General features: G+C 39.2%; 1 protein-coding gene across 2 annotated transcripts in view; it reads left to right on the plus strand.

Moving 5' to 3' along the window:
• The window catches only part of RBM33 (RNA binding motif protein 33), a 134,381-nt gene that overhangs the window by 24,780 nt on the left and 82,502 nt on the right, over positions 1-27,099 (plus strand). The window contains exons 3-6 of one of the 2 annotated variants that reach the window (XM_025379438.1): positions 4,321-4,369; positions 10,492-10,568; positions 12,466-12,784; positions 16,820-16,939. In XM_025379438.1, coding sequence (XP_025235223.1) covers positions 4,321-4,369; positions 10,492-10,568; positions 12,466-12,784; positions 16,820-16,939 — 565 coding nt within the window. The remainder of the gene's footprint in view (positions 1-4,320; positions 4,370-10,491; positions 10,569-12,465; positions 12,785-16,819; positions 16,940-27,099) is intronic. The other variant, XM_025379439.1, reaches the window with a different exon arrangement.

Genomic DNA, 27,099 nt, shown 5'->3' on the forward strand with positions numbered 1-27,099 from the left:
ATTGCCTGATATTTGCTGAATTGGAATTTCTTCAGGTTGGCTCCTGTGTCCATTTGACATGACTTTAGACGTTTTTGGCAGCTGTCTTGCTTTCTGCTATGATAAAACTTGTTTTGGTCATGGTGTGAGACAGTTCTAGTTTTTATTGTTTACCTTATTATGAATAGTAGTTGTCTCAGTGTTGTTTGTGAACCAACTCTTCCTTTTTTTTTTTTTTGAGACGGAGTCTCCCTCTGCCGCCCTGGCTGGAGTGCAGTGGCCAGATCTCAGCTCACTGCAAGCTCCGCCTCCCGGGTTCACGCCATTCTCCTGCCTCAGCCTCCCGAGTAGCCGGGACTACAGGCGCCCGCCACCTCGCCTGGCTAGTTTTTTGTATTTTTTTAGTAGAGACGGGGTTTCACCGTGTTAGCCAGGATGGTCTCGATCTCCTGACCTCGTGATCCGCCCGTCTTGGCCTCCCAAAGTGCTGTGATTACAGGCTTGAGCCACCGCGCCCGGCCGAAACTCTTCCTTTTTTTATTGTCTTCAATGACATGTTTGTATCTATGAAGATTTTGCCACATATATTTCTTTTTTGATGTTTTAAGCATAAGACAGCCTCTCTGTGTGCTGCATGACACAGAGAGAGACACTTTGAAGTTGAGAAGAGTGGGTCAGGAATTACTATGGTAAGTTTTTCTGCCGTGCTGTGCTGGTGGTGGTGTTTGGAAGAATATGATGTCATTGCTGAACCAACACCTGAAATTGTGTTTTTTTGTTTTTTTTTTTTTAAAAGAATGTCTCGTGCCCAGGTAAGAAAGAGATGGCACACTCAAAAAGTTGTTTTTGTTTGTTTGTTTTTGTTTTTTTGAGACAGAGTCTGCTCTGGAGTGCAGTGGTGCGATATCAGCTCACTGCAACCTCTACCTCCCAGGTTCAAGCGATTCTCATGCCTCAGTCTCCTGAGTAGCTGGGATTACAGGCATGTGCTACCGTGCCTGGCTAATTTTTATATTTTTAGTAGAGAAGGGAATTCGCCGTGTTGGCCAGGCTGGTCTTGAACTCTCCTGGCCTCAGGTGATCCAATCGCCTCAGCCTCCCAAAGTGTTGAGATTACGAGATTACGGGCGTGAGCTACCACGCCCGGCCCAAAAAGTTTTAGCTGAAGAAATTTAATGAAGGGTCTATTTACAGGGCAGGGTTAAAGAACTAATGAGTTCACTTCCATCCAGGGAGTACCAGTTCCTGCCCCAGCCTTGTGGGAAGTGAAGGCTGTTCGGGGAGGGATACTATAGTCTCTATCCCTTCAGGTGAGAAGGGAGGGGCCCATCTTTCTCCTCCTACTTGGTGACATTATGTTGGTGCCTCCCAATGGGCGATTCCATCTGGAAGCCAGAGGTTAGGACAGGCTGTGCCAGCTGCTCCTGGAGGACACAATCCAGGCACAGAGCAGGCAGGTAAGACGGAGAGCAGACTAGAGTGGGGAGGACCCAGAGGCTACAGCCCCATGTACAGTGGTCAAGTTCACTTCTGGTTTTGAAAGGCTGTAGCCCAGTGGTTAACAACAAATACTTGTTTCCTGAAAAACGTCTTTGAGGATAACTTCTGTTTCTAAGTAAAAATATACTTGCTTTCAAAGAGCTCATTGTCTATAAGCTTTAATAAGAAATGTCTGCTGGAAAGGTTGTTCATACTCAAGTAGTGATTACTGGTGGAATCTTTAGGGAGCTCTAGAATTGAACACAGGAAGCCTCTTCAGCCCAGTGTTTGTTTGATTTCCTAGAACACTCACTGCTACTGCCAGCCAGAGTGACTGCTCACCCCTTTGAAACTGCCAGATGGAGACCAGTCATTTCCATTAGTTCATTGTTGTTTTTGGCAAGAGTGGATGTAGTTTTACATATGTAATACATTTATTCCTTATATATATATCCTTTTGAGGGTCCAGCTTTACGATGACAAGAAGAAAAGTACATGTAGTTTCTGTGGGGTGTGTGCATAGTAGTTAGGACTTGGATTCTCTCACTGGTGTCACCACTTCCTAGCTGGGTGACCTTGGGCAAATTAGCATCTTAGTGTTTCTGTTTTCACATTTAAAAAATGGCAACAGTGTAAGTGTCTACCTGAGAGGGTTATTATGTCAATGAAAAGCTCGTCTATGTGGAACTTGTCAAGTGGTGCCTGGCACAGAAGTGTGCTGAGCAGATGCTGTGGCTTGCTGGGGCTGCTGTTTATACTTGCTGTTGTTCTGTACTGAGTCCCACTGTCTCCCATCCTGTTTCTCACTCGTCATGAAACAAGTACTGGTCTTCATTTTCTCTGCTTATTTTATAGTTGATAAACTTACTTTGTAAAAATATTTTTGTTTAGAAAAATTAAGTAGTTATTAAAGGTTGATTTATTTCTGTGTGCTTGTCAGCAAAAGGCATACTTTCTAGATCTTTGCTTGTATAATTACTAACACCTGTTTTTATGATTTTGTCAGTTTGCCCTGGGAAACTGGCATCACATTCCATTTTTAGTTACTTAAGGTGATGATATAGATGAGTGCCTGTCTTCAAAGAGGTGCTTGTGTGTTTTTGGTTATCTGGAATCAAATTTCAAATGGGGTTATTGTAAATATTATTGACTAGACAGCATTGTTTTCTCCCTGCCTCTGGAGGGTAGTTGGAACACTGAAGATACAAAAATTGTATTTGATAGATGATAGTGGTTTTAAAATGTTGAAAGAAGCTGTATGTTATTTTTGTATAACTATCGTATAGGAGTCTGTGAAAGATTGCTTTTCAAGGGCTGTTCTTGTCCTGCATCTGTCACTGCTGTGTGACTTTAGGCAGGTTATTTCATGTCTTGTCCTTATTTTCTTTATTTGTAAAATGAGGTTATAGGACTTTTTGGAGGATAACTTAAAATAACAAAGTCTTTAGTGCATGAATTAAATGATTTGTCAGGTTGTTTTTAGTTCTAAAAGGCATTATATAGAAACATGCATTTCATTATAACTCCATATATGGATTCCTGGAGATTATAGTATTCTGCAGAGTGGCATGCTAAAAATAAACATGATTTTTTGGGTAAAATCATGGTTTTGCTGATTTCTCAAAACCTATAGAATTTTGTAACCAGAGCCCCCCCTTAAAAAATAAAGTGGCAATTCTAATAAGAATATTGATGCAGTTAAATCTCCATGAGTATTTGCACCTAGAACTAAAGTCCATCTAATTGTATTTCCTCTTTGTACATTTCTCTATGTTGGCTTTTAGTGATACTTGCTTCCAAGAGATTGATTTCCCCAGAAATAAAAACATAATCCAGTGGTAGCCATTTTTATCAACTAAAAAAATCTTGTTTCTAATAAATGCAGTGGAAAATGTTTTCAGCTTTTTTATTTGCTAAGGGTTTCTGTTTTAATTGTAGAAATAGGGAGAAAGCCTGCTTCTAATCATTTAAAACAGAAGTATGCTGGAAAAAATTGCAAATCACTGATAGGACATCCATGTTATACAAAGCTAATTCCCTTAGTTACTGTGATTTGATTTTATGTTCTCATTCGGTTTTAAAATTTATTTTTCTCACTTTCTGTTGGTTTGATGAATGTCAAACTGTCTCTAGTGGTTTTGGTTTTGATCTTCCTAATTAATTGTATTGTGTATCTTTTCCTTCTTCATTAAGGTTTTTAAAGATAGGAGAAAGCTTAGATATGACTTACTATATTCCAGTTTCTGCTTTTACTGATTATTCAACAGGCCCAAGAGATTAAAATCCCGTATTAAGGTGCAAAACTAAGATTAGAAGTATAGTGAGGCACTACTTATAGCAAAGCCTCCCCATACTTAAAAGGTAAAATGTTCTCTGTGCATTTGAAAATACATTTTTATTATTAATAAAGAAAAAGGAAAGTATAGCAAACTTAATGTAAAGGTATCCGAGCTGGCCGGGAGTGGTGGCTCACGCCTGCAATCCCAGCATTTTGGGAGGCCAAGGCAGGCGGATCATGAGGTCCGGAGTTCGAGACCAGTCTCACCAACATGGTGAAACCTCGTCTCTACTAAAGATACAAAAAATTAGCTGGGCATGATGGCGCATGCCTGTAATCCCAGCTACTTGGGAGCCTGAGGCAGGAGAATTGCTTGAACCTGGGAGGCAGAGGTTACAGTCAGCCGAGATCGCACCATTGTACTCCATCCTGGGTGACTGGGTTGAGACTTTGTCTCAAAAAAAAAAAAAAAAAAAAAAGAAAGGTACCTGAGCTGTAGAGTTCTTGGTAAATTCCCGAGTGACCTACAGACTTGCAAGTCTTAATGGGAATAATCATTGACATGTCTCTTTTTTTCTCCCAAGTGAACTTGAAGATGATTTACTTGGAGAAGATTTACTATCTGGCAAAAAGGTAAGAAGTTTGTGTCCTGAGATGAAATAATAGTCATTTAATTGTACTTAACATATAGCAGTAATCACTATACATGGGTTTCATTACTGGAAAGTTGGGTATAGATAAAAATTTTGTAAACTGAATTATTTTTTAAGTGCACAAGGAATTGACTGTTTATTAGTAAATTCTCTGGTAACTATAACTCAAGAAATAAATCCTTGAAGATTAGTTCCTACTTTGTCCAAGGCATTCTAGCAGTTACTGGATTATGACAGCGTTAACATAAAGTTGTGCCTTGCCATAACAGAAGGTAACATTTGGAGGTTAATATTTTGCATACTTGTTCTGGATTTCACTTTTTGGAGGCATTCAGAGATAAGCTTAAAGGTAAACATACTCAAATATAATAAACATTAAAATAAATAGAAGTCTAAAACCTAATGTAGGTTTTTCTAAATCTTTTTGATGAAGTAAAAATTTTGTGTATCTATTTATATATATTGTGGGGGTGTGTGTATATATATATAAACACACAGTATATATATGTATATATACACTGTAATTCAGTTTACGAAATATATATATACACGCACACAGAACCCTACCAGTATATTTCGGACATTATAAAACATGTAAAAGTAGAAATGTAAAGCAAGAAAGTGAAATACTACATTTTTAAAAATTTTATTAACTGTTTAAAAACACTTCCTGTTCTCATTATCAAGATAGTTTAGGCTTAATTTTTTTGTTTTTTTGAGACAGAGTCTCGCTTTGTTGCCCAGGCTGGAGTACTGTGGCACGATCTCCGCTCACTGCAAGCCCCACCTCCTGGGTTCACGCCATTCTCCTGCCTCAACCTCCCGAGTAGCTGGGACTACAGGCGCCTGCCACCACGCCAGGCTAATTTTTTGTATTTTTAGTAGAGACAGGGTTTCACTATGGTCTCGATCTCCTGACCTTGTGAGCCACCCGCCTCGGCCTCTCAAAGTGCTGGGATTACAGATGTGAGCCACCGTGCCCGGCCTCAAGCTATTATTCTTTTAGGTTAAAATTTATCAATAATATTAGTGGTATAAATCTGTATTTCAAGAAGTGCGGTAAGTTCACATCTTTTGACTGATTTATCACATCTTAATAGATTTCCCTTTTAATCTCATTTGTGATACAGTTAAGATCTCTTACTAGAAGTACCAGGCCGGGCGTGGTCCCAGCAGTTTGGGAGGGTGAGGCGGGTAGATCATGAGGTCAAGAGATGGAGACCATCTTGGCGAACGTGGTGAAACCCTGTCTCTACTAAAAATACAAAAATTAGCCAGGTATGGTGGTGCATGCCTGTAGTCCCAGCTACTTGGGAGGCTGAGGCAGGAGAATTGCTTGAACCAGGGAGGTGGAGACTGCAGTGAGCCGAGATTGTACCACTGCACTCCTGCCTGGTGACAGAGTGAGACTTCATCTCAAAAAAAAAAAAAAAAAAAAAGAAAGTGACCAGTTTTGCCATTTTCTTGTAACTTACTATATTGCATTATTAGCATTTTCTTTAATGCGTGAATGCATTTTAGAATTCTTTTAAAGCCACTTTGCATTCTGTATTGTTTATTACTGCATCATCAGCCTGCAGGTGGCCTGGCTTTGACCTCACCCAACTTTCCTTCCTTTAGATGGCTCTGTCATCACTTCTAACACTGAGAGTTAGTGTGCTTAGTTGTAAATCCACCTGATTCAATAGGAGTAAACGGAGATGCATCCGTATCAGTTGACGTGAGAGCCTTGTGAGAGAGCCTCGTGTCTGGTCTGTGTTGTAGTGTGATGTCTGGAGTGGGGGTGGGATATTCAGTCCTTCTTTGTCATGGTCACTGGGGAAAAAGGCTCCTGTTTTAATCCTGTATGGGGGAATTATTTTGCACACTCTTTGAGGTGCTCTCACTTGTATTTTTGTACCTAAAGTGGCTACTTTTTTCTTTGTATTTAAGATGCTTTAATGGAGAATAACAATTAGATGTTAAAAGGTTTAAATGTAGTAAAATACTTTGACATGAAGTTAGATTTCTATCTCTAGGCAAGCCTCGTATCACGGTTTGCCCTGTGTTTCTTTCCAGAAAGCTGTAATAATTCCCTTTTAATACACGTGACCTCCTCTCATAAAAGCTTTGGGGTCAGGACTGTTATCAGTAAAGATGGAGAAATACTATTTGGTTTGGACTGTAATGCTGACTGTTCTGGGGGAAGTCATCCTACTTTTCTCAGTTGAGTTGATTGTCGTAAGTTGCTCACATTGGGCTGGAACTGGAGCAAGCCCAGTGACAGTGCATTCCGACATCTCAGTGGCAGGGTTGCATCTGTTTTGGACATTTTGGAAGTGTGTTTACTTTGGAACAGGAGATGTGTCTCTCTCATTTCCTCTTCTCTATTCTTTCCTAACATAAAATAAATGCTTTGTACCTTATAGGAAACAAGGCATTGAAAATATATAAAAAAAGAAAGCATGAAAAATATGTAAACAGTCGTGACTAACATTTTGTCACCTGTCTTTTGTTCTTTTCCCATGTGTTTTTAAATACGACCGAAATATAAGCCGGGTGTGGTGGCTCACGCCTGTAATCCCAGCACTTTGGGAGGCTGAGGCAGGTGGACCACCTGAGGTCAGGAGTTGGAGACCAGCCTGGCCAGCATGGTGAAACCCCGTCTCTGCTAACAATACAAAAATTAGCCGGGCATGGTGCACGCACCTGAAGTCCCAGTTACTCGAGAGGCTTACTTGAACCTGGAAGGTGGAGGTCGCAGCGCTCCTGCGGTTGCACGCCACTGCACTCTAGTCTGTGGCAGCCAACTTCACTCTAGGCAGACCTAGAGTGAGACTTGGTCTCAAAAAAAAAAAAAAAAATGAAATATAGATATAAAACATTACTTCTTTTTAATTTAACATTGTATCATTGGCATTTCCCCCTTGTCATTAGGGTTATTTTAAAATATTTTATAATGGCAACATAATATTCAACGTTTGTAGATGCTACAGTATACCTAGTCACTCCTGTGTACATTGAGGTTGTTTCCAGCTCATTGCTTATGACTTTTTAAAAAACACCTTTTTGTGGAAAATCTCAAGCATATACAAAATAAGAGAGAACGGTATCGTTTACTTTCAGGTGTCAGTCGCCCAGCCCCAGTAATTTTCGGTTAAAGGCTGTTTTGCTTCCTGTTTACGTACTCACTCCCTACCTCCGGAATTATGTCATGTAAATCTCTGGCATTATGGTGATATTTAAATGGACAAGTCTTACTATGCTTTTGGGATTTTTTTCTTAGGAGGTTTCTATAGAGAGGAATTCTGGCCTAAGGGTGGAAACGTTTCATGGTTCTTGTATTGCCAAGTTGCTTTCCAGAAATGTTTGATCCACTTCTGTTCCTAGCAGCAGGGAATAAGCATTGCCCTCACTTGTCCATTCCCTGTTCGATACCACTTTTTAAAAAGAATCTTTTCAGTGTGATAGATGAAGAATGATTTCTGGTCGGCTTAATTTCTATTTATTTGATTTCTAGTGAGAGCGAGTTAGTTACTGCAGGGTCTGTGAGTGGAGTTCACGTGGTGAGGACACCGGCTGCCTGAAAAATGGTTTTCTGCCACTGGGGTCCCCACGAAATGCACAATTTGGAGCCTTTGCCTGGAAAAACTCCTGCGGCACAGACAGCCCGAGGCAGGTGCATAGTTGTGAGGATAGCACATGGGTCAGACTGTCAGGGACAAGTTCGTTCACGTCAAGAAGGTTGTTAGGCTCAGTTTGAAGTATATAATTAAGGTTTCGAATTTAGGATGAAGCAGGCTGATGTGACCAGGCTAGAGCTTTTAGAAAGTGGGTAAGAGTGAGGTGGAAGTTGGCTGCCAGCTTGCAGTTCCTTCTTTAGCTTTTGTATTTACCTTCATCAGCTTGTGTTGGACAGACATTCTCCTGATACGTTGAGGTGGCTCCGTTTCATAGATGTCTGTGTTGGAGAATGTTTTGGGAACCCTTTTCTTCTTGTTTTTAAACTCTGGCTATTCCATGTAGGTTTTATGTTTTTGGGAGTATTGGAGAGAACTGTTCTTTCTCTTTCATATTTGTTTCTCTCCCCGTGGGAGAAATGACCTGTTTGGAAAGATTGGGAGAAAGGATTTCACTGGCATCTGTGGCCACTTTATCTTCATATCTTGGGATCTGTGGCCCTGCTTTCCTGCAGACCATCCTGAGCAGAACCCTCTGGAGCACGAGAAAACTGTTCACTCCAGTTCTTCAGGATGTGTTGAAATCAGCTTTGGCCTCAAAGCTGTAGCCTAGCTCTCCTTTCCAGCTTTTTCAGTGAAGCGGATATTGTGCTTATTGCCTCCTGTGTCTGTCAGTAGGTTTAAAAGTCAGAGAGGAAAGTTGAATCCTCAGCGGGAGATGCGACTCCCATCAGGGCGCAACACAGCACAGACTCCCTTTCTGTTTGCTTGGTGCATTCTTGGCTCATTGATTTTTGACAAATACTAAGAGTTTTACTAAAAAGCTCAGAGAAGCAGCCTCTCAAATGAAATTTGTCTCTCATCGAATTATTAATTTTTAAAGATTTCCTGAAGTTTTATTTACTGAGTTGGACAGCCAAACTGAGGTTTGTCTGTGGTTCGCCTGACTCATAGCTTTCACTTTCATAATGGCATCTCCTTTCAATCTCAGAAATGGATGACAGATTATATGGTCACCTAATGGAAATGTCTTTTTCTTTTCTTTTCTTTTTTTTTGAGAGGGAGCTTCATTCTTGTTGCCCAGGCTAGAGAGTGCAGTGACTCACTGCAACCTCCACTTTCCGGTTTCAAGCAATTCTCCTGCCTCAGCCTCCTGAGTAGCTGGGACTACAGGCGCCCCTCACCATGCCCGGCTAATTTTTTGTACTTTTAGTAGAGTCAGGGTTTCACCATGTTGGCCAGGTTGGTCTCGAACTCCTGACCTCGAGTGATCCACCTACCTTGGCCTCCCAAAGTGTTGAGATTACAGGCGTGAGCCACTGCGTCCAGCCAGAAACTTCATTTTCTGTCAGTTAAGCAGTCTGTTTTGTTATCACACATATCTGTTCTCCCTTCTGCAGATAAACTGAGTATGTGGCCTGTGTTATTTTATTTTTGTTTTTATTGTGGTGTCAGTGTTTAGGTTGAGTCCCATGCGACTAAGAAGTACTAATAAGATTGATTATTTTTGGCTATCAGAAATACTGTAATAAAGTATACAGATAAGTTTTTATTAGGTGTAACTACCAGGAAAAGACTGCTTGTTTGTTCACCTTTAAGTAGAAAACCAAGTTGATTTTTCTGTCTTTACTTTTTAATAATGAATATGTGTGTATGACAGTGTGTGTGTGTGGCTTTGACTGTCTTTTGTGAAGGGAGTAGTAATTTATATATACCATTTCTACATATAAGTAATTTTAAAAAGGGAAGAAAGTGTGAAGTAGTGTGAATAAGTAGTGTGAAACTGTGAATAACACCCCCCCCCAAACCTATTCCTAAGATGCTCAAATATATATAACCTAACAAAACCTGGAACTCTTGACAGAATAGCTAGGCTCTCTATGCTTATAGGTAGGAGTACCATCAAGAACAGGAGTGGGGAACTGAGCTGCTAACATTTGTTTTCATATGTGATCTGTATTGGAAAAACCAAAGTTTTATTATAGTCTCTTATTGCAATTTAGTCATTCAATTATTTAAAATCTTATTTCTAAAATTACACTTTTTATGTTGTTTAAAAAATCTTTAGGTTTTGGATATTAGCATTAAATTTAGTAGTACCTTAAGGATATCTTACTTTTTTGTGTATTATAAGAAGATATTATTTGTTTGTAAGCCTCCACCAATGAACTTCTCACCTTTTCTCTTTTGTGTGAGAATAAATGTGATCATTATACTTGCTGTTTTTACATTTAATTTGCCTGGGCACCTGAAGCTGAGCCCAGGAGGGATCCACATGCCTTGTGTGGGATCTCTTGATTGTCCTCTGGTGACTACAAAGCCTTTTGGGTGGCAAACGTTTTAATATAAGGCTAGAAACAATTCAGTCAATGTAATTTTGTACTTTGTAACAAGTCTTTTTATGGAAGTGACACACATTAATTATATTTCTTATTTTAATTAGAATCAGTCGGATTTGTCAGATGAAGAGCTAAATGATGATCTTTTGCAGAGTGATAATGAAGACGAAGAAAATTTCAGGTACTCAATATTACCTCATTATAAATGTTCTTTGTTTAACTAGATTGATAGGAACTGTTACTTATAATTATAATGGAATGTAATTGAATAATGTAGCCTTATATCTTTAACACGTGATTACATTCTAAATGGAATACTAGTAGTAACTGTAGAAGCCATATGGATGTTCTGTAAACAGAGCAGCTGTTTAAAATCAGTAGTTCTTGGCCAGGCATTGTAGCTCACGCCTATAATCCCAGCACTTTGCGGGGTTGAGGCGGGCAGATCACTTGAGGTCAGGAGTTCGAGACCAGCCTGGCTAACATGGTGAAATCCTGTCTCTCCTAAAAATTAGCCAAGCATGGTGGCACACGCCTGTAGTCCCAGCTACTCGGGAGGCTGAAGCAGGAGAATTGCTTGATCCTGAGAGGTGGAGGTTGCAGTGAGCCGAGATCGTGCCACTGCACTCCAGCCTGGGAGACAGAGTGAAACTCTGTCTCAAAAAGAAAAAAAGTCAGTAGGTCTTTCATTTAATGATCTCTGTGAGTTCTGTTCAGTGCAGGTTATGAACATTTAGTACGGATATCTACTGCTCTTTTAAAGAATTGCTTTATTTGGGTGGAGGGCAGTGGCCTAGAACTCTTAACTCTCCTGCAGTTTGATGTTGCTGCATTTGTTTTCATTTTAGCCAGTTTATTGATATCATTTACTGAATTACTATTTCGGACACTTTGGGAGGTGATACTTTAGACTCTAGTTGACTGGTACGATGAATATCTTTCTGTTGTTGACATATAGTAAGCTATATTATACGAGGAGAGAGACACTCTGGTAAGTGGAATAATTTTTTTAATTTCATGAGGAAACATCGGGAAAATGTAGACAAGCTCTTGGTTATAAATGTAATTAATGAATATATGCCATTTATTATTGAGCCATGGATTTGTAACATTTTCTAACATAAAGTAATTTTTGTAGGTAAAAATAAGTTTTAAATTATTCTACCAGTCAGATAAATTTCCCAATTCCATTCTTTGACATCATTGTTATATTTTGATCTTTTGAGTTAGATTGTCTTTTAGAAATACATCATTGAAGTTTTTTAGCCACAGTATCTTGAAGTCTAAGAGGTGTATTAATTTTTTGTTAGGATTGGGTGCTATGTGTGAACATAGATTTATCTGCACCATCTTGCATGGGAAATGTTATCTTGCACCTTATTGTTTGTGCAACTGTTACGATTTAATAGGTGGAACATGATTTTTTTGCAGTTTCAAAACCTTTGTTATTTTACTTAGAAATTATGAACAATTTTTAAAGATATTTGTGACTAATATAAATTTATCTATTTGAACACTGAAATGTATTTTCACACAAATTTTTAATATTTTGATTTTCTTAAACAGGAGTTTATAATTTCTATCATAGATGTAAAGAAGAAAAATTGTTCTTAAAATTCCAACTCTGATTTTCTGCTTATAGAATAATACTCCTGTTTTTACTTTGAAATCTTAGCAGTTTCTATTTCATTCTGTAAATTAGAATGAAATATAGTCTATTTGATTTCAGTCTTAGACTTTTGCCAGTCAGATGTGTTTCATCTGTGGTTGATTTAATTCTTTTGGTCAAATAACCTGCCGCTGATGATAAGTAGAGGCGCTATATGCATTGCCAGTCTGTGGCCAGCTCCATATAGCACAGTTAGCTCTGCTGTATGCATTAAGGGCTTAGGGCACGGCTCTGCATAGCACTTTGAGTACTGTTGGAGTTAATGTGCATTTGTCAGTAACTGGAATAACTTTTTACCAGTCATGGTTTAAATCTTTGTAACAGCTGTTTATATAATGATTTAGTTTTGAGCTCCTCTCTTCATTGGCTATTTTTTTTTTTTTTTTTTTTGTATTTTTGTCCTCTCTAGTTCTCAGGGTGTTACAATTAGTCTGAATGCTACATCTGGCATGGTTACATCATTTGAACTGTCCGACAACACTAACGACCAATCTGGAGAACAGGAGTCTGAGTACGAACAAGAACAAGGAGAGGATGAACTGGTTTATCACAAATCTGATGGATCAGAATTGTATACTCAAGAGTACCCAGAAGAAGGACAGTATGAAGGCCACGAAGCTGAGTTGACAGAAGACCAAATAGAATATGTGGAGGAGCCAGAGGAGGAGCAACTTTACACCGATGAAGTGTTAGACATCGAAATCAATGAACCTTTAGATGAATTTACAGTGAGTCTTTTCTCCTTTGTATGGCCAAAGATAACCTGGCTTCCCATGCATAGGCTTCTAGACTGATTTGAAATCTATTTACCTCCCTTGGGAGGGAGGGGAAATTAGACCTTATTATCACTGTCTGCCAGTTTCTTTATCTGAGCTATGACAAAGTTTGTGTTGACAGCTTGTTTGGCCAGAGGTAATGCTCCTTTGTCATTCTGGAAGGCTGCAAAGAATCGTGACCTTGAGGATTGTACCCTAAGGAAGAAAACAGCTTTGTGTTGTGGGGATACACTGTCAATTGTTAGGAGTACTTAATGCAGAGCTTTTATCCAGGCTTTAGACAAGATCTGATAAAGTCCTTCTAAGGTGAAAAGATTATTGACCTGCTAAAGACATCTTTAAGGTGCTAATATTCCAAAGTGATTGATGTCCTGTTCATTCATCCTTTTTGTAGCTGAGAACTGTCTAAACCTGAATAAAGAGATTGGAGGTTAGTTTAGGAAATGTCACATATAATTCGTTATCTGTAATCGGGAAGCAAGATTGTGCTGATTTTTTTATTTCAGAAAGATTATTTTGGTAGGTAGTTGTTTTTTTTTTCAAAGTTGAACCAACAAGAAAGAAAAAATGTACTAGTGTAAGATTCTCATCTTTTAATGACTCATCATCAAAAGAGATTTGTTTTTTAAAATAAGCATGTAACAAAATTTATGAGGGAAGGATGTGATCTCAGTAGCTGTAGTAGAATCTTAGGGTTTTGGGAACACCATGGGGACCGAGTGATTGGGGCTGTTGGGATGGTGACAGGAGTATGCAAAATTGGGACCTTAAAGAGCCCATTTGCAATGGGAGTAGCTCTGCTTTTCTGTATTTACATCTTTATTCAGAGTAAGCTTTCGTTTCAAAAAAATAGTTTAGAAGTTGCTGAATTTTGGTCATGTGTATGAGTAATTTTGAAAAGGATTAATTGTTTATGTGGAACCTTAGAATATTTAGTTCCAGTCATGATTGTATTTAGGTGTCTCAATAGTTTTCTTTTTTTTTTTTTGAGACGGAGTCTTGCTTTGTCGCCTAGGCTGGAGTGCAGTGGCGTGATCTCCACTCACTGCAACCTCTACTTCCTGAGTTCAAACAGTTCTCCTGCCTCAGCCTCCTGAGTAGCTGGAATTATAGGCGCCCACCACCACGCCTGGCTGATTTTTGTGTTTTTAGTAGAGATGGGGTTTTACCATGTTGGCCAGGCTGATTTCGAACTCTTGACCTCACGTTATCCACCTGCCTCGGCCTCCCAAAGTTCTGGGATTACAGGCATGAGCCACGGTCCCTGGCGTGCAATAGTTTTAAGATTTAAATTTTTTTTTGGTTAATATTTGCTCTTTGGTAGATACAGTAATGAGAAATGTTTGTAGTTTTGGTAAATAGAATCATGTAAAAGGCATCATGGGGAACTTGTTAGTTCCATAACCCTGTAATAATTTGTTCTAGTAATCCTTCGCTAGTGTAGGCACGTGCCTTCTGGTTTACTGGTGTGTTTGTATGCCCTTAAAGTGAGACACTGTAATTTCAAATGCTTTTTGAAATTAAACCAAGATCTTTTAGAATTGTGCCTAGTTATTGCCTAGAGTGTTTTATTATTTCTATTACTCATCAGTAAAATAAGATGATTGGCTAATCGTCCTGGGTTCCTACCTCCTGTAAGTTCAGCAGTCCAACAAGTCTTTACTGATGTCTAAGCACTGCGGACACAAATACTGCTAAACTGTATCATGAACATTGGCCTTGCCTGTGAACTTAATACTAGGCGGCACAGATCATAGTGTGGAAGGTGCCTGAAGGAATGCGTGTGCACAGCCACATAGAAGTCCTGTTTCACTTTGGTGTTCTTGCAGAGTTTGTTGTAAAGAGAATTTCCAAGTGAGGAATTTCCTTCTCTTGTATTCCATTGTCAAACTTGAGGTTACACATAGGCCCCAGTTGTAATAAAATCCAACTTAATTATCTAACATCTTGTGGTCTAAGATTCAAGTTTTGAAAAGAAGAAAAGGTGGCAGTTTAATAATACTCATAGTACTCTTCCACATTAAAATGATTTTTTTTTTTTCAGAATTAAAGTCTTATGAAAGTAAAAAAAAAAAAAAAAAAAATACTTAGACATTCTGAAAGTGTCCTAATGTTTTCATGGAGAGTTGTAAAGTTTAAAGTTGAGCAGTAGTAGTTAAATGTCTCTCTGTGAGCACTGTCAGTTCATCTTAATACGTGTGTTCTAGCCGTGGTCATTCTTTTCTTGTTTTATGATGATCACAATGATAACGTCTGAATGGTCTGAAATTGCCGCTTCTTTGGACAGGAGGAGATACACAGAGAATTAAATTGGGAGGTACTCTTATCTTGCTCGGCAGTGGGAGCTTCTCTGTCTCTGTCTTCTGAGGCTGTCACTGAAGCTCAGATGATTTATTCACCTTTAGACTAATGAACACATGAGCAGATTGTGTCTTTGTGTACCCCAATGATATTTTAGTTTATTAAATGGCTTGTATGACTGTGATGTTTGTTCTCCCTTGGGTTTGTTAACCCCCCATTCTAAAGCCAGACTTGAACTCTGAAATGTGGATCTGTTGGAACCTACGTGTAAAGCCACATGGAGGGGCTTTGGTACATAACTGGGAGTAGAATCATGAAACCCCAGAATGTACAGTGGGAAGGTTTGCGGTTCCCTATGAAGAAAGGGAGGTCCAGAGATATCAATAAAGCTGGACGCACAGCTCTGCTGTTCTTTCCTGTGAATTTTGCTGGTGCTCTTCTTGGGAGAGGATTGTGATTTCATTTGAAAATGTGTGCTTTTATATTAGTAAGGAGTGTGTATTGGTTTAGTCAACAAAATATTAGAAAATTGTTGGGTGACTTCTGCCTTTAAGTGCAATAAGTTTATTTAAGGCGTTTAAAATTAACATAGATTGAGACCTTACTGTTCTGTAAAAACAACTTCAGGTTGACATTTTATGTCAAGGGTAGCAGATTTTTGTTTCCCAGTGAGAATCCAGGGGTGTGGACTGTACTCCATTGTACACTGGCTGAAGATTTGGATTAGCATCATTTATTTGGCTTTATTTGAAATCTGAATGTCCTGCTTCCAGTGATTCATAGGTAGTGATAGTTTTTATTTTGATAGGGCGCTAACAGTGTTTTCTGGAAAATGACATGCATTGTGTTCAGATTGTCTTTAAAGAATTGTGGGAACTAAGGTGGTTTGTCACCTTAAATACAGCTGCTTTATTTGGGGGTTCTAGATGAGACTGTCATGTACCGTGCAGTAGTTGTTAAATCTCTGTAGGTGGTTCACTCTTTCAGGTTGTCTGCCTTGGAACCATTTTACTGTTCATGTTTTAGCAAGTAGCCTGGGACCCTGGGATGTCCACCTCCACTGAGTAGGGTCAGATGTTGTCGCTTGTTGCAATACCAGAAGCCCTTCTTTCTTCTCCACAGTTGTGGTCGTCTCCAGCCAGATTGCCTGCTTTCTTCCATCTACCCAGAAGGGATGCTTGCTTGCTAATACACCCCTTAAGTTTCATACAAAACCTGGACTCTTCCTCTCATTTGGGAAGGGGGCCTAATGCAGAAACATACTAAATGTGATTTTTAAAAATCTCCTCTGTTGAATTGCTGGCGCTTTTGTTGTCTTACATTGCCACAAAAATAGAGTTGGGCATGATTTCAGCCCCCTCCTGCTGCTAAGCTCCTCTGTGAGAGCACGTACACTGTGTCTTTAGGTGGCTCTTCCGTGCTGTTGATTTGCAGAGGAGCTGTGTGACAGAGCACTTGGAGTTTGAAGCAGAAGCCCACGGCACTTGCTCTGGTGGCTGGGCCAGCGTGATATGCTTTGTTTGCGTTAACACGTGTTTCTGGGCCTCGTGCTTTGTGCTCAGTCAGCTAATCACCATAGTAAAACTTTCTACAGTTATTAAGCATGAATCATAAAGACGAAAAGTGCGTAAAAAACCACCCCGAAGCTGTATGAGAAAAACTTGTTTTCTCTTTAATGGCTGTTAGGATGAAGAATACTTGCAGGCTTGTGGTGGGCAACAAGGGCTGCGAGAGCAGGAAGACTGTGTGGCTGAAGATGAATTAGATGAGATTACTGATGCCCAGGTTGCTCCTGCAACTGAAGAGGTATTTGTTCATCTTTTAAAAAGAGTCAAAAAGTTTGTTGTTTTTCCCCTAGACTTAAAATGAGCATCTTTTTAGCATTAGTGAAAGTCGATACATATCTTTGAACTGTGAGTGTATAGTGAAAAACCTGATCTTTGTAGGCTCCTTGGGAAGTGAGTTCTGGTGTGCTGTGATTTCCACATAGTGTGTGCCCTGTAAGTGTTAGAGTGTTGTAAATGTTTTGTGGGGATGTGGGTGGAAATCTTTCAGAAATGTGACGTATATGTTAGTGCTTTGAAAGCAGTGCTGTGATTCTTTTTAATTAGTCAATAACAGTTAATTTGGACCATTATACAACAAATACTGCAAGGTTTCTGTAATTAGGTGCATTTTTAGTGTTGAAGAAGTAAGGATGACGAAGCTTGATTGCTGCTTTCAAGGAAATTGGGGTCTAATGTAGGGGAGAAAAAAGACGTGTAAATACCTGTGATGTGAAAACAAAAAAAGTAAAACCACCTAAGAGAGGCTGAGAGCCAGTGCTAGGAGTTCACCGAGGAAACCCCGTGGGGAGAGAGATTCAGGGTCAACGAGGCTTTACGGCAGAGGTGAACCTCTGAACTCTGAGGTAGGTCTTGAAAGGTAGATGCCATTTGTACTGAGAGGTGGGGTGAGGCGTAGAGTTCAATGGTTGCTGTTCTCTTACCCCAGAACTAGCTCCTGTGGGCCAGACATGCAAGCCACAAGTCATTCTTCAGCCTGAGAACTTCACAAGAGTGTTTCTTAATACTGTTTTCATCTTTTGTCAAGAGGCCATGAAAACTGATATTTACTGGCTTAGGCCATTTACTTTAGGTGTTATTTCAAGGATTTAGACACTCAGCCCAGAAAATATTTTCTTTACCCTTTTCCCCCTAATGTAAATAATACTATGACAGTCTATGAATGTGTATGCTGTGCACATTACAAAACAGAAGCACTTCTTGCCCATACCCTTTCTCCCCCTCCACCAAACTAAATTTGATATTGTGTGTGTGTGCTTTCTTCTCTCTTTCTCGCTTGCTATTTGAAATAATTTGAAACTTAGAGAAAGGACAGAATAACACAAAGAACTCTTTACCCAGATTCTCCAGTTGTGGAAGAATGTCCAAGGAACTAAGACAAAGCTAAAGAAGATGTTAAAAGCACACAGAGAGTAGAGCTTAGGTGTGTCTTGTTCATCACTGTATTCTGTAGCACTCTCTTTATTACAAAGCTGGCACCAGCCTAGGTTAAACTTGAAAAGGGGTATCAGGCAGAAGACATCTGAGAAAAATCTAAGTAGCCAGTAAAGGAGAGAGAATTAGAAGACTGCGTGGAGATCATTCCTCATGGTAAATAGTTGAGAGAGAAACCAAGGAATTTGGTGCCTTTTAATTTCATGTCCTTTTTGTTTGTGGTATTTTGAAGTTGGAAAACTAATTTCGTTGTTCGTTTTTCCTTGTAATTTATTTTAGTTTTTAGATAACAATATTTTGTTTATTCTTCCCTGATACTCTATAGCATATCTTAAAATAGGGAAAGGTTTTGTAGATTTCAGTTTTCAAAAGATGGTTATGTAAACTTTTATTGTAAGGCAGTTAAAGAATAAGAATATTAACATGTACTATCATTGCCTGGGTGCCTTCTGGAAGTACCTTCTAGTTTTAGGTGCTTTTAACTTCAATTCCTGGACTGTACTCATTAAAATATTAAAACAAAAGATGACTATTATAAAAAATGGTGACCCGGCTGGGTGCTGTGTCTTACGCCTGTAATTCCAGCACTTTGGGAGGCCTAGGTGGTCGGGTCACTTGAGCTCAGGAGACCAACATGGGCAACATGGCGAAGCCCCATCTCTACCAAAAGTACAAAAAATTAGCCAGGTGTGGTGGCACCTGTGGTCCCAGCTACTCAGGAGGCTGGGGTTGGAGGATCACTTGAGGCCAGGAGGCAGAGGTTGCAATGAGCTGTGATTGCGCCACTGCCCTCCAGTTTGGGTGACAGAGTGAGTCCCTGTGTCCAGAAAAAAAGGTGATTTTTTTTCTTTGATTTTCAGTGTCTCTCGTGTGGTGGAGGAGGGAGAAAAAGGAGGACAAATAATGTGAGACAATAATTCAGGACTTGAATAAGCAAATGAACAATGAGTGTATGAAGACATATTCAATAAAAATTAAAAGAAAATGGAGAATTTTAATCTACTTTAATATAGACAGACCTCAGAATTATTGACCAGATGTAGACTGATTCACTTGAGAGAGTGTTTTGGAAACATTGTCAGGAGACAGTTTTCTGAGGGTCCTTCGCTTAGCTGCAGGTTTTCTGAGCAAAGTGAACAAATCACTGCCTATCCTTTGTTCTAGAATACCTTTTGGAGGATTCTGGTGTATCTGACAGCTCCAGATGCAGTGTCTTCCTCTGGAGTAAGGGCAGGCTTGCTTCCTACCCATTGTGACACATTCAGGGCTTCCTGTGCAGTGAGGTCCCTCCTGTAACACAATCTCCTATGTGTGCAGGGTCACCTGGCTCTCTTCACATGGCCCAGTTGGGAGTGGGGCCTCTTGGAGCTGGTGTGGAATGCTACTGCTAGTGATACAAACAACATTCTCCTAGTCTCCTTATTTCTAACAAAGAGTCTTAGCTTTCTTACAGCTTCCATGAAATGGTGGCCAGCTAACTTGTTAGCTTGCAAGTAGAGTAAAATCTTACACTCTTCACTGTTCTTGACAGTATTAAAAGCTTTAAAGCTCTTGTCCTTGGACCCATCAATTCCACCTTAGCAAATTTATCCAAAAGAATTAATCTGTGTTCAAAGGTGTATGTATCAAGTATTTGTTTGCAGCATTGAAAATAGATGGAACCAATGTATGGAAGACTAAATCACAGTCTAACCTTAGAGTGGAATGCAGTATACCAAGTGTTGTCTTAGTTCTGTTTGGCTTGGAAAGGTGCTTGTGATGCATTAAGTGTAAAGAGCAAGATGATAAAATTCTTCCCTTCCGCTCCCCCTGTAACTGCAGATCTAAATGTGTGTGTGTAATTCTCAAAAAAATAAGTCTATGTAGTTACAGATGGAAATGGTAATAATGATTACTGCTAAATGGTGGAATTATTTAGCCTTTGTATTCCAATATTTTCTGATTTAAATTTTTTTTTACTATAAGCAAAATAACTTTTATAAGTAAATAAATATTCTCTTTCCTTTTAAAATATGAAGAGACAGGGAAACACAAGGTGGTTAAAACGCTGACCCTTCAATTTGGAAGGCAAAGAGCTAGAAGTTGCATTTGCTTCACTCTTGTGATTTTTTTTTTTTTTTTTTTTTTTGCTGTTAACACTCTCACATGTAACTTCCTAAGGGTTGTTTTCAGTATGAATCTTTCTAGCAGAAAGAGCTCATCCATATTAAGTATTTTATCTTTTTTATACCATCTGCTAGATGTATTATTTATTTTTTACTTTTAAACTGTATATCTCATAATTTAAATTTACTGTTGAAAAATATTTTTCAAAGGTATTCTTATATTTACTTTTTTTATCCTTTCCTTGATGGTTTTAGTTTACTTTGTTTATGTTGCTTGCTTTTGTGATGACGGCAGGTTCTTTGTAATGCTCTTGATCTTAGGACTTTCAATAGTCCTTCCTGGAGGCTGGTGATGTGCTGGTCTTTTACACTAGCAATAAATATTTTGGTCTTTTTTTTTTTGTTTCTGCTGCATTGTGGAATATTAGTCAATGAGATAATTATTGGGAACTCATGTACATAATACTGTTTTAAGTGCTGAGAAGTAGAAGTTGCTAGTATTTCAACTTTTGTAGGATTTGGTTTTGGCGGGCTTGTGATCCATCTTTTTTAGAAGTCTAAATAAACTGTGTAGTCCTCAGGGAGGAGCACCATTTTTAATGGGCCACATACCCCTCTGTTTTGGTGTCTTCCTAGTCCCTGGACTCCTTTTCCTAAACCTCTGCGTGTTGCTGAGCATCCTGCTGTTGCTGAGCAGCCCGCTGTGCGCTGTGCCCCACCAGTGTTGCAGCACGCCTGGCTCTGCATTGCTTCAGACCGGCAGAAAGTGTGTTGCAGTTTTCCACATCATTCTTGGAGCTCTGTGAAGGTCTATATTAGAATCTTAATTATAGAACTTAAAAGCAATTAATTAATTTTAATTGAAAAGCCTATTTTAGGTGACTCCTTTTATTTAACTAATGTTCTTGCTTGGTTCATATAGAGAAATCACTATATTTGAAACAAGTTAGATCTAATTATAAAGACTAAATATCAATCCTTTTTAGTTATGCGGCCACATTAGTGCCAACTATACCATTGTCTTCTAACATAGTTATTTAAAAAGACTTGCCATTTTCAGATCGTTTTGGCATGTGTAAAGGAAGAAATGAGAGAAGCTTTAAAAACATCTTTGCACCACTTAAAATACTTGTGAAATGGTGATAATGTTTACATTTAGAGATAAGCATAGATGTAAAGTGTACAGTAAGTTTTGATACATGTATACATCCAAGTTACTATCCCTTGGTTGATAAGGAACAGTTCCATTACACAGAATGTTTTTGTCTGTTCAGTCCTGACTCCTTGAGTAAAGCTTTTCTTATTTCTGTACCTAGACTGGCATTTCCCAGTCTGGAACATCACCTAAATGTAGTCATCTAGTGTGTGTGTTCCTGTGTCTTGCTTCTGTTCCTCAACATGCTTTTGAGATTCATCCAAGTAGTTGTGTGTATTAATAATTTATTCCATTTTATGAATGTACCCCATTTGTTCATTCTCCCGATGGTAGACATTTGGGTTGTTTCCAGTTTTTTTGTTATTATGAATAAAGCTACTAAAAGGATCATATTATCCATATTACCCATCTTTTTGTTGATGTGTCTTTTTGTTTCTCTTGGTTATTAACAAGTAGTGGAATTGCTGAGACAGTCTAGAGGTATGTTTACTTTTATAACAAACCGCCATTGGTTTTCCAAAGTGGCTGTACCATTTGGCACTCCCACCAGTAATGTGGGGGAGTCTCCATTGTTCCTCATCATTTGATGTTGCCAGTCTCTTGATGTAATCCTTCTGGTGGGTGTGTCATCGTGGTTTTGGTTTGCGTTTATCTGACCTCTAATGATGTTGAGCACCATTCCATGAGTGATTGACTTTCGTATATCTTCTTTGCTTCTAGTTTTAGTCTCTCACTCAAAAAAAAAATGGGTTGTCTTTTTTTTTCTATATATGCTATATATAGCCTGTATATTTTTCATAGAGAAGATATGCTGTCTATACATATATTTTCTACATACTTTTTTAGGGAGAATATGTATGCATACATACTGCATATATTCTAGATAGATAGTTGTCTGTATATTCTGGATATCATTACATTGGCAGATAATTACATATTACATATTCGTACTATAAATATTTTCTCTGAGCTTGTGGCTTGTGTTTCCATTTTCTTTTTTTCTTTGAAACGGAGTCTGTGTCATCCAGGCTGGAGTGCAGTGGCATGATCTCGGCTCACTGCAACCTCTGCCTCCTGGGTTCAAGCAATTCTCTTGCCTCAGCCTCCCGAGTAGCTGAAATTACAGGCACGTACCACCACACCTGGCTAATTTTTTATATTTTTTGGTAGAGACAAGGTCTCACCATGTTGGCCAGGCTGGTCTTGAACTCCTGACCTCAAGTGATCTGCCCGCCTGTGCCTCCCAAAGTGCTGGGATTACGGGTGTGAGCTATGACGCCTGGCCTCATTTTCTTAAATATATCTTTTCATGAGCACAAAATTTTAATTTTGATGAAGTACAAAGAATTTTGTAACCTAAGAAATCTTTGTTTACTCCAGAGTTGTCATCTTGTTTTCTTCTGGACACTTTACAGTATAATTTTAGTTAAGATTATGATCTTTCTCAGCGTGTGTGTGTGTGTGTCTGTGTGTGTGTGTCTGTGTCTGGGTGTGCCTGTGTGGTATGACACTCTGTTTTTTCCATGCTGTGTGTGTGTGTGTGTCTGTGTGTGTGTGTGTCTGTGTCTGGGTGTGCCTGTGTGGTATGACACTCCGGTTTTTCCATGCTCTGTGTGTGTGTGTGTGTGTGTGTCTGTGTGTGTGTGTGTCTGTGTCTGGGTGTGCCTGTGTGGTATGACACTCCGTTTTTTCCATGCGTTTTTCTAATTGTTCACAACTATTTGTTGTAACGACTTTCCTTTCCCTTTGGAGTGCCACAGTGCTTGTCCTGATAATAAAATTAGGTTTTAGTCTCTTTCTGTTGCGTTGTTTTTGTATCCTTATACCAGTCTCGATTACTGTAACATGAAAGGACGTTGTGTAAATCCACTAATTTTATTCTTCCTTTAATTAATTTGGCTATTGATGGTCCTTTGAATTTCTGTATAAATTGTGGAATGGACTTGTGAATAACTACTTAAAAGTCTGGTTAGGATTTTGATAGAGAATGGATAGTGTTTTTAAATCAAATTGGGAAAAACTAACATCTTAATAATCATATTGCCTGTTAATAATGACAGTTTTAAAATTCTTCCTTCTCGGCCGGGCGCGGTGGCTCAAGCCTGTAATCCCAGCACTTTGGGAGGCCGAGGCGGGTGGATCACAAGGTCAGGAGATCGAGACTATCCTGGCTAACATGGTGAAACCCCGTCTCTACTAAAAATACAAAAAACTAGCCGGGCGCGGTAGCGGGCGCCTGTAGTCCCAGCTACTTGGGAGGCTGAGGCGGGAGAATGGCGTGAACCCGGGGGGCGGAGCTTGCAGTGAGCCGAGATCGCGCCACTGCACTCCAGCCTGGGCGACACAGTGAGACTCCGTCTCAAAAAAAAAAAAAAAAAAAAAAAAATAAAATAAAATTCTTCCTTCTCAATCTGTCCATTTATTTCTTTCTTTTGTATCATTGACCTCTGGTACTGTGTGAACAGAAACAAACATTCAGGACAGACATTCTTGCCTGTTCCTGATGTTAAGGGGAAAATGTTTATTTCATCATTAAGTATGCTAGCTGTACGTTTTTATATCAGATTGAAGAAGTTCTTTTCTATTTTGAGTTTGCTGGGATTTTGTTAAAAATCAGAAATGGGTATTGAATTTTGTTGATGCTTTTTTTTTCCATCTGCTGAGATAATTATATGGCTTTTGTTATTGTGAATTAAATTAACAAAATAATGATGAACCATGTTCCAGATTTTATTTCCATTTGACTAGTTTTTCTCTTCATGGCCTCTCACTGGTCTAGGACCCAAGCCACGTACCCCATTGTTGTCTCTCCGTTCCCCTTTGTTGTGCGACGGTTTCTTAGTGTTTCCTTGTATTTCATGACCTTGACAGCCTTAGGAAGTGCTGGCTGAGTATCCTGTACAGTGTCTCCCAATCTCGGTTTGTTTGATGCTGTTTTCGTGATTAGCCTGAGGTTGTGGATTTTGGAAAGAACACTATGGAACCCTTGTGCCACTGGGCACGTGACATCCACAGCATCCCTGGCAGCACCCACCCTGGTCACTTGGGTCAGACAGTGTCTGCCAGTTTTCTTCATTGTAATGTTGCTTTCTCTTTCCTTGTTCTGTTCTTTGGAAACAAGTCACTAAGTCTAGGCTACCTTAAGGGGAAGGGGTTGTGGGGAGAGGGGAGGAAAGGAACTTAAGCCCCACCTCCTGGAGGAGGAGGAGGAGGAGGAGAAGGATCTCCATAGATTTGGAATTCTTCAGGTAAGATTTGACTGATTTTGAATGTTAAATCAACCTCCTGTTTCTGGATAAACCCCACTTGGTTGTGATGTATTATCCTTTTTATATTTGGTGAGATTCCGTGTACTTTTACTTTTAAAAAGGATTTTGTTTCTGTATTAATGAAGGACATTGGTCTGTAATTCTTTTTCTTCTAATTTTTGCACAGTTTGCTCAGTCTTTCCAACCCATAAATTTTCACTGTTGGTAGAATGACTTCCATTTTTATTTGATGATGTATCAATTACTCTATCAATAAGCATTAAAAACTCTGTGAACTTTTTGTAAGCAATGTTCTCTCTCTCTCTCTCTCTATATATATATATATATTTACATTTGTGTATGTGTGTGTTTCAGAGAATTACCCATTGTTTCTGTTTAGATTTTGGGATAGAATATTCAGTTTTCTTTCGAATCACTGAGATCATAGTTTCATTTCGGAATTAACTGGAGAACTTCAGAATATATACAAGTCTGAGTATCGTTCCCTCTTTGCTTTTCCAGTTCTTTCTACATTTACGAAATAAAGCCTACGTGGACCTCTCTGTTTTTTTAAGTACTTTGATGGTGATTTTCATATGCACTCTGTATTAAGAATTAAAAATAAATCTTTGAGGTTTTCACAATAAATCAGTAACTAAAAATCAAACCTTGACTATTTTTGGCAGTGTCTATAGTGAAATGAAAGATTTACATGCACATTTAAATGTTTACACAACATAATCTTAGGATAGTTTGGTTTTTATATTGTAGCCCCACACTACCCATCAGTGGAATGTAGCTTGTCAATGGCATGCTAGGTAATATTTGTTAAAAAATTATACAGAAGGCCAGGCGGAGTGGCTCACGCCTGTAATCCCAGCACTTTGGGAGGCCGAGGTGGGCAGATCACGAGGTCAGGATTTCGAGACCAGCCTGACCAACATGGTGAAACTCCATCTCGACTGAAAATACAAAAATTAGTCAGGCGTGGTGGTGAGCGCCTGTAATCTCAGCTTCTCGGGAGGCTGAAGCAGGAGAATTGCTTGAACCCGGGAGGCAGAGGTTGTAGTGAGCCAAGATCATACCACTGCCTGGGCAACAAAGCAAGACTCCGTCTTGGGGAAAAAAAAAATTATACGGAAGATCAACATTTTGGCAGATAGGTTAATCATCTCAAGGGAGATGGATTTTTTTAAGCCCCGTATTTAAAATAAGAGGTAGTATTTCTTCAGTGGCTGAAGAGTTAAGCCTAGCTTAGTGAATATCGTCAAATGGTCTGCAGTCGAGCAAGTGGTATCAGCCATGGTTGGTGTCTGTCAGTTCGGTTTCCCTAGTCTTTGATGTAGTTGAAGGATTAACTGAGCCCCAAGATTTGGACCAGAAGTTTGCATTCTAGGATGGTTCCATCACTCAAAAATACTCCTTGTGCTATCCTTTTGTGGCTATACCTTTCATTCTTTCCTAACCACTGGTTACCAGTTTAATTTTGCTCCTTGGAGAATATCATATAAATGGAGTCCTTGCAGTGTATAACCTTTTGAGACTGACTTCTTTTACTCAGTATAATGGTGTCTTTATGATATTATCCCTGCTGTATCAATAGGCCATTCCATTGTATGGCGAAGTAGCATTCTGTGGTCTGGATGCACAACAGTTTATCCATCCATTCATTGAAGGACATTTAAGTGTTTCCAGTTTTAGTGATCCTGAATAGAATAAACATTTTCCTATAGGTCTGTTTGAACATAAGGTATCATTTCTCTAGGGTAAATATCTAGGAAGAAACAATTTTCAACTCATCTTGATCCTCTTTAGATTTCTTAGATGGAGATTTGGATGCAGAATAAACTATATTAATTTCAGTGCTGTCTTGTTTTACATTACACTTGTTTGGAAAGTCTTTGAACTGTGCTTACAGTTGTTAATAGTTGAATTGAAAAGACTTTGTAGAATCTTTGCTTTGTTGGTAGTGATTTCTTTTCCTCCCTTTTGGCCTTGCTACTCTACTCAGTCTGTGGACCTAAAGTGTTGGCGTCACCTGGAAGCTTGTTAGAAGTGGAGAATTCCAGGCCCCACCCTGAATCTGCTGAGTCAGAATCTGCTTTTCAACATGATTGCCACTGATGACTGGGCATTGAATTGGAGAAGTGCTGCTCTAGAGCTTCATGGGAGTGGAGAAGAGATGTCCTAAGGAAGCTGGCTTTGGTTCTGTTGGAAAGTGTGGTGCAGCATGTACCTTGCAGGCATCCTTCTGATTTCAAACACTCAGTAGTACAGAAATAATGGTATCAAACCAGCAAAAATCCTGAGATTTGGGTACTTTAAAATTCTGCAGTATGCTGGACGTCAGCATACTGAGTGCAATTGTCAGGCTTACGGTGAAAGTTGTAGTTTATGGTCATCTCCTGCTGTTCAGGCATTTGTGCTCCGGAAGATCTTTTTCCACTTGGAGGATTTA

The sequence above is a fragment of the Theropithecus gelada genome, chromosome 3 (assembly GCF_003255815.1).
Source record: "Theropithecus gelada isolate Dixy chromosome 3, Tgel_1.0, whole genome shotgun sequence".
Taxonomy (NCBI): Eukaryota; Metazoa; Chordata; class Mammalia; order Primates; family Cercopithecidae; genus Theropithecus; species Theropithecus gelada.